The following is a 17,135-nucleotide window of genomic DNA, read 5'->3' on the forward strand; positions in this document are numbered from 1 at the left end:
CTGTTAAATAGCTGCTTGAACTTGAGCCCTCCGCTGCCTGGGTCAGCCTGTGGCGCCCATGAGTAGGCTGCTAGCAGTCTAACCCTTCCAGTTGTGCCTCATTGGGAATTTAAACTGCTGAGTTGCAACAGATTTACCATTCTTTGAAGGTTCTTTCAGAAAAGAACCATGTTCGTAATTTGCATTTTAATTGAAACCTGGCAGAGAGGGGGTGTTCATGGGCCACGGTCCACTCCAGTCAGCTGAACACACCCCTGAGCCATCCCTTGGGGGCAGTTATGGCTTTTGTTGCATCCCCTGGTCCACATGGCCTCCTGCTTAGATTAACCCCCCTGCTGGCTTCACTTCCAGATTTCGCATGAGGCAAGTAAACATCGTGGGCGCGAGTCCTTTCAGCCAGTCCTCCCGGGTCATCCAGACACTGCAGGCCCCGCCCGACCAGGCACCCACCAGCGTCCGAGTCCGCACGGCCAGCGAGACCAGCCTGTGGCTTCGCTGGGTGGTGAGTGAACCCTGGGGGAGGCTGCAGGAGGTGAGTGAGTCCCGGTGGGGGGGCTGCAGGAGGTGAGTGAGCCCCGGGGGAGGCTGCAGGAGGTGAGTGAGCCCCGGGGGAGGCTGCAGGAGGTGAATGAGCCCAAGGGGAGGCTGAAGGAAGCAGCCTGCAGGTGGCTGGGCACAGGAGGAGAAGCAAGAGCTTGGTGGTTCCCAGCCAAAACTAATCCCATCACTAAACCATTTTCCAATTAGCGTTGAACCTCAGTCCAGCGTAGGCTTTCTTATTACTGCGTTGCGTTACTCACTGTCTCCGTGGAACTGAAGGTCACTGTTTGGGGAGAGCAGTGCTGCTGCCCCACATTGGACCTCTGAGTCCTTAAGCCAAGTCAACTTGATATTCCAGGGGAGCTGCCCTCATAGTTCATCAGAATGGTCCCATACAAAGTTATGCCAAAAATGTCTTAAAAGAAAGGACATCCAACCAAAGTTACTGACACAGTTTCATTTAATTTACAAAGAAAAGCTCCAGGGAAAAATGGAGCAGAGGGCTCTGAGAAGCCATACTCTGTGACTTGTGAGCTGGCTGGCGCACCAAGGCCCCTCAGGGGCAGAGCTGGCGTCAGCTCACACGGCTGCTGTTGGCTTCCAGCCTCTGCCCGACTCCCAGTACAATGGGCACCCCGAGTCGGTGGGCTACAGGATCCAGTACTGGCGCTCGGACCTGCGGGCCCCCGCACTGGCCCAGCTCCTCCACGACCCGCTGGGAAGGGAGTGCACCATCGAGGGGCTGGAGGAGTGGACGGAGTACGAGCTGCAGGTGCAAGCCTTCAACGCCATCGGTGCCGGGCCCTGGAGCCCCGTGGTGCGTGGCCGCACGCGCGAGTCAGGTGAGCAGGGGTTCGTGGGGTGCGCTCAGTACCCTTCCTCCCGCCCCAAACGCCGTCGCTCCTGGGCTACCTACCCCGCGTGTGTCTCGCAGCCCTTTCTTAACCAGGACAACCTGGCAGCAATTTAAGTAAAATCTCCTTAAGGCCTCATGCTGCTAATTTGAAATTGATGTTGAATTCTAACAGGCCGGACTTACATTATTATCTATTTTTTATTTTTCATTTGGGCTAATCTTCACTATTATGGATGAGAAGTAAGTGTGTATAAAAGACTCCAAGGGGAATCTTCACAAGGTATTTGAGGCCTCCTCTTCACAAATGAACGGGTGTAGCATGTTAAGATAGTCCGGCCTGCTGGAACAGATAGAACCCCCAGGTGCAATTGCTTTAGCACAACAGAAGTCCGTTTCTGCTCACGGTATGGTCTAAGGAGGGGCAGGTAGCCCTCTACCTGTTGGGCAGGTAGCTCTTTACTGAGGAAGCTCTGCTGGCCTGTAGGCTCATTAGCATTCGTCTCCAGATACAGGAAAGGAAAAGAAGGGAGGACAAAGATGGGCATCTGCCTCTTAAAACCTGTCCAGCAATGGCACAAACATCACCTGCCTGCAGGCCACCAGCTGGAACCCAGTGACTGCTGCAGGCTGCTGCCAGCTGCCAGGAAGAAAAGGATGTTCCTGGAGCCCACCGAGCGTCTGCTGGTCTGCTAGTGCTCGGTGGTGCGGCCTGACCTCCTAGGTCAGGTGGGCTGCCTGGAGGTCCGTGCTCCACCTGATTTCTTTAGAGGTGCTGTCACAGGCCCAGTCCCTTCCTTCTAGTCTGAAATAGTGAGGTTTTGTCCTGAAAAGAAGTGGACTAAATGCTGTCCAGCCCCCTTTCCCATCCTCTTTGACAGATGTCACTGCGTGTACTTGATTTCTCTTCAAGGGGCTGTCATTTCTAGACTCACTTGGGCAGTGGGAAACAGCCCTGCAGCCCTCACTTCTCTCTGGATAGGTGGTGAGGAAAGGGCTGTATCCTCTGAACAGGTTGGTCAGCAGGTAAAGACCAGACTCCCGCAGGAAGTCTTTGGTCCATTTCATTTATCGATATCGAACATTCTTATCCATTCTCTTTTCCTCCTCTTCCCTGACTGTCTTGGTGAAGTGAAAATGCTGCCTTAGTTCGATCGTAAACACAAGGTGTGTTTCTTTCAGTTGGGTCCTGGGCCCTGTGCAAGCCCATGTTCCCTCGAGGCTCCAAGGCGACAGTCCGAGGTTGCGCTCTTGCTCTCAAAGCTGATGTGGGGTCGTCGGACAGCTGCGTCCACACTGGGCCCTCCCAGTGCCCTTTACCCACCCCACGCCCCAGACGCCCCTGCCTCGTCCTGGTGCCGAGAGGTGTGTCAGGAAGCAGTCGCCGTCTTGCTGATGTTGGTGGAAACGAAGTTTTCAGTGGCAGGGTTGCTTAATGTCGTAAAGCTTGAAACCTACCTATGAGATAAACTTAGAATTCAGTGTGGCCTTGATGGGAAATCCACAGAGGGATGAGAGGGGAGGGCAGAGGAGGTGCCTGGCCCAGGAGCTATTTGGCACAGCCGAGCGCTGGGTCCTCGGGCAAAGGCGGTGCAGGTGGATAAAGTGGCCATCCTGCAGATCCCCAGCTCTAGCTCTGGCCTGCCTACTCCCTGCTAGGACCTCTAAAGAGGGGCCCAGGGTACCAGGGTGACAGCCACAAGGCCTCCAAGAGTGCTGGGGAGGGTCAGTGAGCAGGGTCGGTGGGACGAGCCCTGAGAAATCAGGAAGAGGACGATGCAGTCACTTCATGAACCCCCCCACTCCAGCTCTTCCTCGTACTCGTCTTGCCCAGCACCACCTGGGGCCCTGCATGCACTGTGACGGGTGGCAGGCGAGCTGAGAGCCCCAGCTGAGCCCTGGGGGTGGCCAGGAGGGAGAGGATGGGGTGGGAGCCTGTTCAGGATGGCCCAGCAGGTCCCATGAGTATCATTTTCTAAGTGCACCCTGATGCGAAGAGGTTTGGGAAGAAAGTTCTCTTCTTGTCCTTTCCTTGCTGATTTCCCAGTTCCCCGCATGATGCCAAATCAGCCTGGCGCTGACACTGCCTCTGTAGGGAAACGCTTGTAAGTCACCAGCACTTCTGTCTGCCTTGGTCCACTCCGACTCAGACTCCAAGGGATGCTTCATCTAAGCGCACAGGTGTCTGCTTAGCGCAGAAGCTCTCAGGTGGCTTTGTGACATTCTCCCTGATCTTCTCTGGCTGGGAAGAAGAGGTGGGAAGAGAGGGAGAGAGGGAAGAGGGGAAGAGAAGAGGGGGAGACAGAGGGAAGGAGGGAAGGGAGGGAGCAGGAGAGGAAGAGAGGGAGGGAGGGAAGAGGGGAAGAGAAGAGGGGGAGACAGAGGGAAGGAGGGAAGGGAGGGAGCAGGAGAGGAAGAGAGGGAGGGAGGGAAGAGGGGAAGAGAAGAAGGGGAGACAGAGGGAAGGAGGGAAGGGAGGGAGCAGGAGAGGAAGAGAGGGAGGGAGGAAGAGGCTTAAACAGCCACCTGGACCACAGACGTATCATCAGAAGAGGGACTCTCGTGGTGAGAGGTTGGGTCCTGAAAGGGGCTCACGGTGCCCTGGAGAAGCAGCTGTCTGTGCAGGCATCAAGCTTCCAAAGCAGACGGATGTCTAAAGGGGAGTTGCCTAAAGCCAGTGTCCGCAGAGATCATGATGTTAGAAATAGAAGTTTGGGACACACTTTTACTCATCTGTCATCTGCAATATCTGAATCGTTTGGACAATGAAGAGAATGTGAGAAATTATAAAGGACAGTTTGAGCCCCAGTGAGAGGCTAGCTAAGGAAATGTAAAAAAAAAGTTCTGCTAGAATCAACTAGAAAATGAATAAATAAAATATAGTTTTTAGAAATTTTGCATTTATCAGGAAAATAGAGCAATCCCAGATGTCAGAGGCATGAAGGAAACGAAGAACTGGTGCAGACGCCCTGGGTTGGGAGGGTGGGCTCCATGCTGGTGGTTTTGGGGGTGGGGGGTTGACACCCCTGCGGGAACTAGAGATGAGCCTGAGTCTGTGTGATGGGGATTAGATGAAACCCTGCACGAAAACAAAGCTCTTGAAGACCACACCATCTTCGAAAGCATAAGCTAGAAATGCCTGCCCACCAGCTTAGGGAGATGCAAGGGAGCTTGCCTGTGTTTACCTGGACTCTGGGCAGGAAAAAATAGTCACCCCCAGTCCTGTGCCTGGCTCAGGTTTGGGTTCTGAATTTATACTTTAGGAATGGTCTAGAAATTCTTAGATAAGAAAGTATTGTAAAATTTGGTTCCAGACACCAAAAGTAGCAAAGGACAAATTAGAAGATAAATTGGACATCATTAGAATTAAAAGCATTTGTGCTTCAAAGGATATCATCAAGAAAATGGAAAGATAATACCCAAAATGAGAGAAAATATTTACAAATAATTCATCTGATAAGGGACTTGTATCTAGCATATATAAAGAAACTCTTAGAACTCAGTATTCTTAGAATATATAAAGAAACTCAAAAAGACAAATAATCCAACTTGGACTGGACAATAACTTGAATGGACATTTCTCCAAAGAGGACAGACAACAGGACAGCAAGCACATGGACAGATGCCTAGCATCGTTACTGATTAGGGAAATGCAAATCAAAGCACAATGAGCTATTACTTCACACCCACTAGGATGGCTAAAATAAAAAAGACAGACAATAACAAGTGTTGAGAAGGATATGGAGAAACTGGAACCCTCATATATTGCTGGTGGGAGGGAATGTAAAATGTTGCAACTACTTTGGAAGACAATTTGGCACCTGCTCAGTCATAGGGTCACAGAGTACCCTATGACTCAGCAACTCCACTCCTAGGTATAGACTCGAGAAATGAAAACGTATGTTCCCACAAAAATCCGTTTATAGCAGTATTATTCATAACTGAAAAAAAGTGGAAGCAACGCAAATGCTCCTCAGCTGATGAGTGGAAAAACAATGTGATATATCCCTGCAATGGAATATTATGTAGCAGTGAAAGGAAGGAAGAGCAGTTAGAGCTTCAACATGGTTAATCCTTCAAAACATTATGCCAAGTGGAAAAAGCCAGTCACAAAAAAACACATATTGCATGATTCTATTTATATGAAATATTCAAAATAGGAAAAATCTACAGAGATAGAAAGTATAATAGTGGTTGCCTGGGGCTGGGAAGGCGGGTTGAGAGGAGAAGAGGGTGTGGCTAATAATGGGTATGGGATTTCTTTTTAGGATGATGAAAATGTTCTAAAGTTCCCTGTAGTAATAGTTGAACATCTCTGGAATACACTAAAAACCAGTGACTTATGCACTTTACATGGGTGAATTGTATGGTATGTGAATTACATCTCCACAAAGCTGTTCAAGAGAGAGAGAGAGAGAGAAGCTCAGCTTTCCCTAGATTTGATTTTGTACAGATAAAATGTTATTAAAATAAATATGTGTGGTAGTTAGGTTCAGGTGTCAACTTGGCCAGGTGAAGGTGCCTAGTTCTGTTGCTGTGGACATGAGCCAATGGCACGTGAACCTCATCTGTCACTGATTATATCTGCAGTCGGCTAGGAGGTGAGCCTGCTGCAATGAATGATGTTTGACTTAATTGGCTGGTGCTTAAATGAGAGAGCTCAGCATACCTCATCTCAGCACTCATCAGCACAGGCCTTCGGCAATGCAGGAAGAAATTACCCCAGGGAAAGTTGTTGGAACCCAGAGATCTGGAGAGAAGACCAGGAGAGATCACCCTGTGCCTTCCCATATAAGGAAGAACCTCAGTTGAAAGTTAGCTGCCTTTCCTCTGAAGAAATATATGTTAACTAAATAAATCCACTTTTATTAATGTGTTGCATTCCAGCAGCTAGCCAACTAGGACAACATGTTTCAGAGACTTCTGAAGGTTGTACTTACCGCCTATAATATTTTCTTACCCTCAGAGGAAACACTGATCAATTCCTACTGAATTAGTTATATATTATACCTCACCAAAGGATTTTATTCTCTTCCCCCACAAAAAACAAAACCAAGATTCCAGACCAGACCTTCTGGGAAGCCAGCAAAAGCAAACATGTCTCTCCTCTAGAGAGATATCAATATGGCCAAATTGTCCCAGATAAAGGCCAAGCCCTTTTTAGGATGAACTCACAATTGTCACACACAAGAAAATAATCTGCTATGAGTAAAAATGAGCAGCTTCAAAAGAAAAAAAAATCGCCAGAAAGACAGAGGATCCCCACTGCTTTAAAATATATAGTATCTGAAAGAGAATGGGTATTAAGTCACTGTTTTAGTTTGCTAGGCTGCTGAAAGCAGTATACCATGAAATGGGCTGGGTTTAGTGACAGGAATTTACTAGCTTCATCAGCATGCAGTTTTGAGGACTTGAGAATGTCCAAAGCAAGCCGTCATCCAGACAATGCTTTGTTTCTGAGGACCAGCTGCCAGGGGCCTTGGTGCCTCTGCCACATGGGAAGGCACAGGGTAGTGTTGGCTGGCCTCTCCCTTCTCTTGTTTTGTAGCTGTCATCTTCCTGCTTCCGTGGCTTTCTTGCTCTCTTGTCCTATTTATAAAGGACTTCAGTAAGAGGACAGAGACACACCCTTGGCCATTCCTTAACTGAATTAACCTCATCAAAAGGCCCTACTTATGATAGGTTACACCCACAGGAGTACCTTAGCTGTGAGAACATTATTCTCTGGGGTATGTACAGTTTCAAACCACTGTAGTCACTTAAAATTATTACTTAAAAGAAGGCATTAAACCTTTAAAAAAAAGATGAAGATACCAACTCTATGGTTGAGGTAAAAAGCAAGTTAGACACTGCCAAAAAGAAAATCAGTGAACTGGAAGCTAGAAATGAGTAAATAACTCAAAGTATAGCACAAAGACAGAGAAATGGAAATGTGACAGAAAGGTTAAAAGACATAAAGAATAGCTTAAAAGGCCTGATATATATTTCATAGGACTCAGAAGGGAAATGGAGAAGGAAATGAGAATAAGGAAATGTGTGGAATTAATGACTTAGGAACTCTAGAGCTGATAACAGATGTTACTTATCAGACCAAAGGAGCATGACTAGAGTAAGTCTGTACCTAAGTACATTGCAGTACAACTGCAAAATACCAAAGCCAAGAAGACTCTTAAACATCAAAGTGAAAGGCAGATGGCCTGCGAAGACAACTGGGCTGAAACAGACTTCTCAAGAACAAGAGAGGCAGAGACACAGAAGAATAATCTGGAGGAGCTAAAAGACTATAATTGGGAACCTCAAGTTCTACACCCAGCTAACCAACTACTAAAGGATTTGTTCTAGAAAACAATAAAATTTTATATAAAAATGAAGAAAATGTTATATAAATTGGAAAATAATATTGTTTTGATCAATTTTCAAAGAACATTCCTAAAAAGCAAGTAAACCAACAGTAAAATTGCTGAGTTGAGACTATTGTTTTTGTAGAAATCTTTCCAGCTTCTGAAAAGTCATTTGTACCTTAGTTAGTCAAGGGTCTGACATTACTTTACATGTAATCTCACTGCAGATTTCTTCTTCTGATTCTGTTCTTTGCAGCTAATCTTGCATCATCTCTTATTCAGCAATCTGAGAAGACTTTTCTTGAGCAGCTTTGCTGTTTATTTTTGTAGAAAGTGCTGTCTTTTAATACTGATGTTTAGATTTGGTATCAAAGAAAGCTTACTGGATTTGTCGTAGTCTGGATTGATTTTACCACGTAAAGCTAGCCAGAGGGGAGTCATGTGTGGCCCAGGCAGCATTAATGGTACCAGTTTCAGTAGTATCATGTTCATAGTTTACTTGAGAAAGGTTTTGATCTAAAGTAAAAATTATTCTTGCAACCAAAGCTTTGCTTTGTCAGTTACACTTCCTTTTTTTTTTGAGGGCTAGAGATTATAGAAATATATATATTTTTTATTTTAAGTGAGTTTTTGCTCAATTAGAAATATTGGCACAATGCATTTCTCTCTGGGAAGAAGCAAAGAGCTTTGGTTCAGCAAGTGTTGACATCACAAATTGAATAATTGGGTTGTTGATCCTCATTTCAAGATGTAGTTGGTTCAGATTTCAGACATTTTTAGTGCTGGAACAGCCCCTGGGTCCATCTCTCCTCTGGGGACCTGGTCCTCAGGCGTCTGTCCCCTCCACCAGGCACCATCTCAGTGATGTCGGGGCTTCAGCCGCCTGCACAGAGCTTTCAGAACCTCCTTCTCTGGGGAGCACGTCGCCCTGCCCAGCAGCCCAGCAGAGAAGCTCACTCCCCTGCCTCGCATTGCCCAGCATCTGGGGGCAGGAGCAGAGGCAGGGTGGGCGAGGGAGCTGAGAGAGGAAACCTCTTGACCTGATGTCTGAAATCAAAGCATTGCCTCATCGAGGTACCTCAGGCTGAAGGGCAGCACCCGAATACCGAACACGAGTATCGGCCACGTGGAGCAGCACGTTCTGAACACATATAAATTGAATTTACAGCTTTGGAGTGCAATCTAGCTAGTTTCCTGATATCTGACTATATAGTTCGATCTATTAGAAGGATAAATGAGGCTTTAAAAAACAAAGGAGCTCCATGAGAAGCAGCAGTGGGCTGGGAGGTGAGAACTCTCCTAGAGGGAATAGGACAGATGAAGAGAAGAATTTAATGTTCTGTTTTCTCAGTGAAAGGGGACTTCCTAAGAACATCTGGAAACTTAATGTGTCAAGCTGGGAAAGGAATTGGATCTACCTCAATACAGATGAGGTTTAAATTTTGTAGGTTTTTCCCAAATCTTAAAAATGAATACTTTGTAACTAGTTGACAGATTGATTTTATACTGGTAGAATTTGAATATTGAATACTGAACACTATCATTTTCTCTTACTTAATGGCCTTGTCTGTCTCCTTGCTGGAGATCCAGCCGTGTTCCAAAGCATGTGTTAAATTGTGACAGTTACTGGGTTGCCCTAATCTGGGGGACACATTTCCCTCCCCCCCTCCCAGTAATTGGGATGCACAGATTATCACATCTTAGAAAAGCAGCTTCTGTCTACAGATCTATAGTGAGAATTGGTACTTACAGTTTCATAGATTAACCTGCAGAGCCAGTTAAGGATGGGGGGTGCTATGACAATGTCCCCCTCTTCCTCCAGACAGGGACAGAGTTTAGCACACAGTACTAACCTCCTGGGCACACAGCATATTTGGGCCCCTCCGGGTGTGTGGGAGCCCATCAGCGCCCCGGCTGTGCGCTGACCCTGACCCCCGCTGCTGACCTCGCGGCTGATGCACACGCTCCTGCGTGGTCACCATCCCTGGCTTCGGCCAGTTGCCCTGGGCCAGGGTATGCCGGGGGGGAGTGCCTGCCGGGGGCGGGGGGAGCTGGCAGAGGCCTTCACCTCTGTGAGTTCCCTGCTGGGCGATCAGGATGGAGGGAGGGGGGTACTGACCCCACCCCAGCGGCTCATCCTGCGAGGCTGTGGCGGCTGCTGGGCCTTGCCTGGTGCCCTCCCTCGTCCTTCATCCACAGAAGCAAGCCTGTGGCCCTGGCCTGGTCAAGCCTGCTAAAACGGTGACAGAATCTCCCCTAGCACTTGCAGGAATCTTAACATTCTTTTCTTCTGTTATTTGTTTTTCATTCATACATTCCCTCACATGTTATTGTGGTAACAGGTATGCAGCATGAAATGCCCCATTTTAACCGCTTTCAAGCAGATAATTCAGTGGCACTAATCTCATCACATTGTCATGTCTCCATCGCCAGCACCAACTTCTCAACACCCAAATGGACCCTTTGCCCCATCAAGCAGGAAGTCCTGTTCTCCCTGCCTTGCTCCTGGGAGCTCAAAGCTATATCTGTCTATATGAGCCCCCCAATCTGGTCATATAATGTAAGTGACGTCATGCAGTGCTGCTCCTTTTGTGTCAGGCTCCTTCCACTCAGCATGCATCTTCAAGCTTCACCCACATGGAGCATCAGAACCTTACCTTTTGCAGCTGGGAAATATTCCATTGTGTGCAGGGACCACATTTGGTTTATCCATTTATGTGTTGATGGACTTGGCACATTTTTCCTAAAGACCAAGTCACTTTGGTGACCAGAATCCAAATCTAGGGTCAAATGTGGGAGAGCCACCTGGTGGGGGAAGCCCGCGTTACTTTGTCTGCTCAGACTAATTGACCCAAGACCTTTCCCAAAAGCCTTCTTGCTCCCGGGAGGATGTTCTGGGCAGAGGGAAGAAAGAGCCTGTGGGGTGCATCTGCATCTCCCAGCATTCTCAGGGGCACCCACACCTCCCAGCATTCCCAGGGGTGTGCGCCCACACCTCCCAGTGCTCCTGGGGGGGCACCCACACCTCCCAGCATTCTGGGGAGCACCCATACCTCTCAGCGTTCCCAGGGGAGCACCCACACCTCCTAGTGTTCCAGGGGGGGCACCCACACCTCCCAGTGCTCCTGGGGGGGCACCCACACCTCCCAGCATTCTGGGGAGCACCCATACCTCTCCGCACTCCCAGGGGAGCACCCACACCTCCCAGTGCTCCTGGGGGGGCACCCACACCTCCCAGCATTCTGGGGAGCACCCACACCTCCCAGTGTTCCCAGGGGAGCACCCACACCTCCTAGTGTTCCCGGGGGGGCACCCACACCTCCCAGTGTTCCCAGGGGAGCACCCATACCTCCTAGTGTTCCCGGGGGAGCACCCACACCTCCCAGTGTTCCCGGGGGGGCACCCACGCCTCCCAGCATTCCGGGGGGCACCCACACCTCCCACAGTTCTAGGGATGCACCAGGGGCCTCCTAGAGGCCTGGAAAGATTGCCCAGGGGAGCTGAGCAGGCCTCAGCAACTGCCGTGCCTTCCTCTGACCCTCACTCCTCTGGGAGGGGCGGCACCTGGCAGTACCACTTCCCTTCTCAGAACAAGCTCTTTTGATCTGCTCATGCAAAGCAGGGAAGAGGGAGGACAGGCTGGAAAGGACGCAGGGGCCCTCGCCCATCTCACTCTGCACAGGGAGGCACAAAGGACCCCAGCAGCCGGGTCCCTAGCCTGGTGGGGTAAGGTTATGCCAGAGCCCGCGTGCTTCCCATTTTCCTGCAGAGGCTCCAAGAATTCCCAAGTTGGGATTCCTTAATAGCGACTTGGGCAAACCATGTCACCTCCAGAGCCTGCGCTCCTCCCTCTGCAGGATGAGCCTCGTCGTTGGGGGCTTCTGTGAGACCCTGTGCCAAACCCCACCACATGCTGACGCTTGAAGGTTTAGAGAACTCACCACTCACCGCGCTTCTCCTCCTGGACAGCCGTGGAAGCCCTGGGCAGCGGGGCCGTGTCCACGCCCCTTCACGGCTCATAGCCTGCGTGTGGATGGGGAGCCCTGTGTCCCCTTGCCACCTGCTGGGTCCCTCTACTGCTGCCTGGGGGACATCGGAGTTTAAAGTGTCCACAAGAAAATTAGCAAAGAAAATTGTGATTATCTGGAATATAAAGTCCCTGCTTTTAAATTTTAACTATTGTCTTTATATGCAGTATATCCTAATCATTTGAAACGTATCAGGATAGTTGAGCTGAGTGACCTAGTGCAGACTAGAGCGGCCGGGGTTGGCAGGCTCATTATCTCACGTGCGCGTGGGTCTGGAATTGTTCCTCGGGCCCCCAGTGCCCACCTGCTTGTAAAAGAGCTTGCCTTTTGCTTACGTGGAATTAAGGCATGTTCTTGAGCCTTCATTTTCTCATCTGTAGAAAGGGGGCACCTAGTCTACTGGGGCTGCGGTAACAAAGCCCCATAGCCTGGGTGGCTTCCCACAACAGAAATGTTTTCTCTCAGGTTCTGGAGGCCACATGTCTAGAGTCCCTTTGGTGGCTGCTTCCAGCTGCTGGTGCTGCCGGCCAGCCCGTGTCCCTTGGCATGCGGCGCATTCCTCACCTCTGTGGTCACCTGGCATCTCCCTGGGTCTGTCTGGGCTTCTTCTCTCCTTCCCATAAGGGCACCAGCCCTAGTAGATCAGGGCCCGCCTAGCCCAGTGTAGCCTCCTAATTCCGCCACCACAACCCCTTTTCCAGACCAGGTTGCATTCCAATGGACTGGGGCTTAGGACTTGACCGTGTTTTGGGGGGCACAGTTCAACCCATAACGGGGTAATAACACTTTCCTCATTGGAGTATTGCAGAATTAAACGCAGTTGTGCACCTGAAAGCACCCGGCCCGGGGATGCACACACAGAGAGCACTTAGTAAATCAGTGTCCTCTCCCTCCCCCTTTCCCCTGCCTTCCCCTCGGGTCAGCTGTACACTTCTCTGCTCTGGCCAACCCTGCAGGTCCCCTCACAGGAAGGCATGTTTAGAGATGCCAGTGATGTGGCCTCTGTCTGGAAGAGTGGATTTCCTCTCTCAGCTCAAAGCCTGCAGTTCCTACAAGTTAACACAGAAACCAGCCTAGGCATATTTTCTGGCTGGCTGGATGCAGGTGAAATCGAGTTCCTCAATATCCAGGATTCATGGAATTTATTGCTGATATTAAAGAGATTTACATTTCTCTTATACTCATGCAGGTTTAATCTGATCACTACAGAGTGCTCAGAATACATTTCAATTTCAAGGACAACTTGATAACTTGGGTATAAATTGGACCTTTGTTTGTAGAAGGCTTTGCTCTCTGGATGCTGATCGATTTAACTCATTTTTTGCAGTTCCTTCAGCTGCCCCTGAAAACGTGTCAGCTGAGGCCATCAGCTCGACGCAGATCTTACTGACGTGGGCTTCCGTTCCCGAGCAGGAACAGAACGGGCTCATCCTGGGCTATAAGGCAGGTGTGGGGGTTCCTTCCTGCGACGAAGGTGCTGGTGGGACGCTGTTACCACTGTGTTGGCCCCCAAACCAAGGAGCCGACATTTTCCTACAGATCCACAGTACTGGCCAGTTTTGTGGGTTTTCTGTCAACTGTCTTATCTCGTCCTTATGACCATCTGGGAACTTCCAGCAAACTGGAAGTCCAACTCAGCAGCTGCTGAGTTCTCTCTGGGCACATGTCCTCCCCCGGCCTCCTCCCCTCCACATCGGCCCTGCAGCCATCTGAAGCCCTGGTCCTCCAGGCCCCTTCCTGACTTCGCTGGGGAGAGTCTTTAGATCCCAAAGCACCCACCGGTCCTCCATCACAGCCCCTTTCTGTTAACTAATGTTTTTAATGGTCGGCTTTCGTTGAAAACCTGGTATCAAAGAAAGCCGAACTTCAGGGATCCCCCAGCAAGAATGGTCACGTAGCCTGGGAGGGCCCACGTGGAGGGCGGATCTTCAGAGGCCGCCTGGGTTTCCACCCGAGCTGGCCAGCATGGCCTGACTGCCCCTTCGAAGGAAGCAGAATCTCATCAGGCGCAGGGTCGAGTCCTTGTTTTAGCTACAAGGCCAGCAAGGCTTCTCCGTGCCTCCAGTCTCGAGGCCGGCACCCGGGAGAGGGGGCCATGACCCCTGCTCCCGGGCTTCCCCGCCATCCCTCCGGGCGGCCGGCCTGTGGATGTTAGAGCCGGACCACGCGGACAGCGGGGCGGGTGATCCTTGCCCGTGGAGGCCTCCCAGGGCTGCTCCCGGCCCCCTCTCCCGTGCCTCTCACGCTGGGGTGTTGCTGCCGCAGATTCTGTTCCGGGCCCAGGATCTGGATGCCGAGCCGCGCAGCCACGTGGTGCGGGGGAACCTCACGCAGTCGGCCGTGCTGGGCGGCCTCCGCAAGTTCGTGCAGTACGAGCTGCAGGTGCTGGCCTTCACCCGCAGCGGCAACGGCGTGGCCAGCGCGCCGCCCCTCCTGCAGCGCACCAAGGACGACGGTAGGTTCCACGCTGCGCCCCATCCTCCCGGCCCGGCCGCGCCATTGGCACCTTGGCGTTTCTAACTTGAGGGCCCAACCTTTTTGTTTTCAGTTGAGACAAGCGAAGCTGTTTCTCAGACACGAGTGTCTGTGGGGCCCATTCCAGCCTGAAGTGCGTGTCCACAGCCTAATCAGGAGCCTGTAAAGAACTTCCACGGAACTCCGCACTGGGCAAGGCTGGAGAGGGGCCCCGAAAGTGCCGGGGCAGCGGGCGCTGTAAAACCTACACCCGCCTCTCGGTGGTGCTTGCACAAGTCTAGTTTAAAAACCACCAGCCTGGGTGCCTCGGCCCTTGGGATTTGCAGTTTGCTCGTGCTCAGGCAGTGGCGTGTTTGGAGGCTTCCCGGGCCCCCAGATCCCCATATTCTCAGGCCCGGATAATGAGCGCAGCTTCCCGGGCCCCCAGATCCCCATATTCTCAGGCCCGGACAACAAGCGCAGCTTGACGGCTTTGTTTTTATGGAGAACTAAATCATCAGTAAATATGTTTTCCCACTTTGCAGATGTCAGACACTTAAAGGTTAGCTCCTTTACATTTTCATCACTGAAGAGACCATAAAGAACACGTCAGGTGGAAAAATACTGATCCCTCACCCCCAGCCCCCCAAAAAATCCCTACCTTGGGGCCACAAGCATCTGACAGGAGTGGAACTGTAGATTTTCTTAAGCATCTTTATGGAAGTAATTAAATTAGCCGCCAGCCCTGCTCTAACTGCCGTGCTCTGCATTTTACTGAGACAGCGCAAGGCTTGGCTTGGTGGGAGGGAATGACAGTTGTTTTTTTTTTTTGGGGTGGCTCTGTGTCCTTCCTCCAGGCACCCGGAATCTCAGGGTAGGGGGCTCTGGGTGGGGACAGTGATGTGGACAACGTCTCTCTGTAAGATGACATGAAACCCTAACATGTCCTGGGTTGCACAAATGAAGAGTAAAAGAGGACATTTCAGAAACTCTTCCTCAAAACTCTGTGCTGGTTTCTTCCTAAAGCATCTGTGGGCAAATCATAGATTGTTTTTTTCTTTTCTCACATCCTCATGTAGACATGTGCTGCTCCTCTCCTTTCTTTGTAGCTGAAATGATTGGCCTTGGCTGTGTCGCAGGTGGGGTCAGCTGCAGCCACATCAGAGATTGTGCCTTTGAGTCTGCAGCCTCCTTCTTACAGCTGTTTTACCCAAACACAGGTGTCACGATACACATTCAAAATTTAAAACACTCTTCTCAGCTCATAGCTAGAGGCAGATTGCAGCAGGGCACGGGATTCTATTTTGTATTGATTTCTAGTGGCCCCTGCCTCTTACCTGGTCATCAATCAGTTGTTAAGTTCCAACAAGAAACTCTGATACTGGCCACACAGCTCATTTGCCTGCTCATTTAAGTGAATATATTTCAGAAGGGCTACGACCCTATGATTAAATGGTTCTAGAATATATAGCAGCTTTTTAAATTATTGATACACCTGTACCACCCAGAAGAATTATCGTGTGCATTTGTGCACATCAAAAACTCAGTGATTATAAAAATGTTACTTTTTCAATAATTGTAACTCCCATTTTGAGTAGGGAGGGACTCCAGGGGCTGTCATATCTGATGCCTGCTTGGCAGATGTCAAGTCCCGCCCACGGACCCAGGCTCAGATTGACTTGTAGACTTTCTACTTGACGCCCGGCCTGCAGAGTCATTCTGTGACCAGCGTCCTTGTCACGGGTGATCGATCGTTTCTGCTTCCAGCCTACTTGGTGGGCACTGCTGTCGGTACTTGGAAAGCAGCTGGGCGGGTTCAGAATAAGATCTTTTCTGGAAACCATCAGGAAGCCGCACACAGCCAGTTAGATTGCCGAAGTCCAGCACATGGAGCACCCGCCCGTGACTGTGGCAGCTACCGGACAGGGCCAGCCTCCAGGTCCTGGGCAAGCTGCCGCCCCCGGGCAGCGTTAAAAGGGCCTCTGGTCACCAGGGTTGTTTCTCCCCCCAGCTCCTGGGCCGCCCGTGAGACTTGTGTTTCCAGAAGTCAGGCTGAGGTCTGTGCGGGTGGTGTGGCAGCCTCCCGAGGAGCCCAACGGCATCATCTTGGGTAAGTGAGCGGCGCTTAGGTGGGCTGCAGTGCTCAGAGGAAGAGTGGTTAGACCAAGCCCTTCTATTTCTATTAGGTGTGTAAGAAGTAAAAACATAATTAAAAAATCACGCCTATGATGGCGTAGGCTTTTCTAAGCTAGGATGAGCCGGGATCTCTGCTCTTTTGTGAGCTGTGTGCCAGGGTTTTTGAGGAATGAAATACACATTTTGTCAACCTAGAATTTCTTCCGTTTGTTCATGGTTCATAGCAAGGCCATTTGTAATCGACTTTCTCTCAGCTCTGAACACCCAGGCTGTTTTGATGTGTGTCTGGGAAACACTGGGCTGGTTTTCATCCAGGATGTAGCCCGGACTTGGCTGCCATGGCCCTGGAGGCACCTTCCTTCTGCTCCAGCCAGAAGACGCTCTAGGGAGTCGTGCGCCTCAGGACCCAAGGAATTTGTTTACTCTTAACTTTCCATTTCTAGAAGCAGCTCTGGTTGATGAAATGCCTTAATTTATCCCAGTCCCCCTAAGGCAGCAAATTACATATTTAAAAACCCATCACTTCCTCTATTTATTCACCCGTGGTCCACGATGAACTGGGTATGCCGTACGCAGCCGCCGTGTACACAGCAGGGACCAAGGCAGGGATAAGACACACCATCCTCAAGGTGTTCACCGCCTCTTGGGGGTGGAGGTCGAGGAGGAGACGGGGCAGCAGGGGCAGGGTTGGGGTGGGGCAGGGTGGCAGGGGCGGGGCAGCTGCGAGGCAATGCCCGGAAGGGTCCCTTCATGGACGATGGAGGCTGCCTCCGTGCTGGGGGC

The 17,135-nt window shown here is 50.5% G+C and overlaps 1 protein-coding gene across 7 annotated transcripts in view; it reads left to right on the forward strand.

Moving 5' to 3' along the window:
• The window catches only part of SDK1 (sidekick cell adhesion molecule 1), a 1,057,379-nt gene that overhangs the window by 936,421 nt on the left and 103,823 nt on the right, over nucleotides 1-17,135 (forward strand). For all 7 annotated transcript variants that reach the window (XM_077140486.1, XM_077140483.1, XM_077140481.1 and 4 more), the window contains 5 exons: nucleotides 352-502; nucleotides 1,145-1,382; nucleotides 13,090-13,205; nucleotides 14,028-14,217; nucleotides 16,228-16,326. In XM_077140486.1, coding sequence (XP_076996601.1) covers nucleotides 352-502; nucleotides 1,145-1,382; nucleotides 13,090-13,205; nucleotides 14,028-14,217; nucleotides 16,228-16,326 — 794 coding nt within the window. The remainder of the gene's footprint in view (nucleotides 1-351; nucleotides 503-1,144; nucleotides 1,383-13,089; nucleotides 13,206-14,027; nucleotides 14,218-16,227; nucleotides 16,327-17,135) is intronic.

The sequence above is a fragment of the Tamandua tetradactyla genome, chromosome 23 (assembly GCF_023851605.1).
Source record: "Tamandua tetradactyla isolate mTamTet1 chromosome 23, mTamTet1.pri, whole genome shotgun sequence".
Classification (NCBI taxonomy): domain Eukaryota; kingdom Metazoa; phylum Chordata; class Mammalia; order Pilosa; family Myrmecophagidae; genus Tamandua; species Tamandua tetradactyla.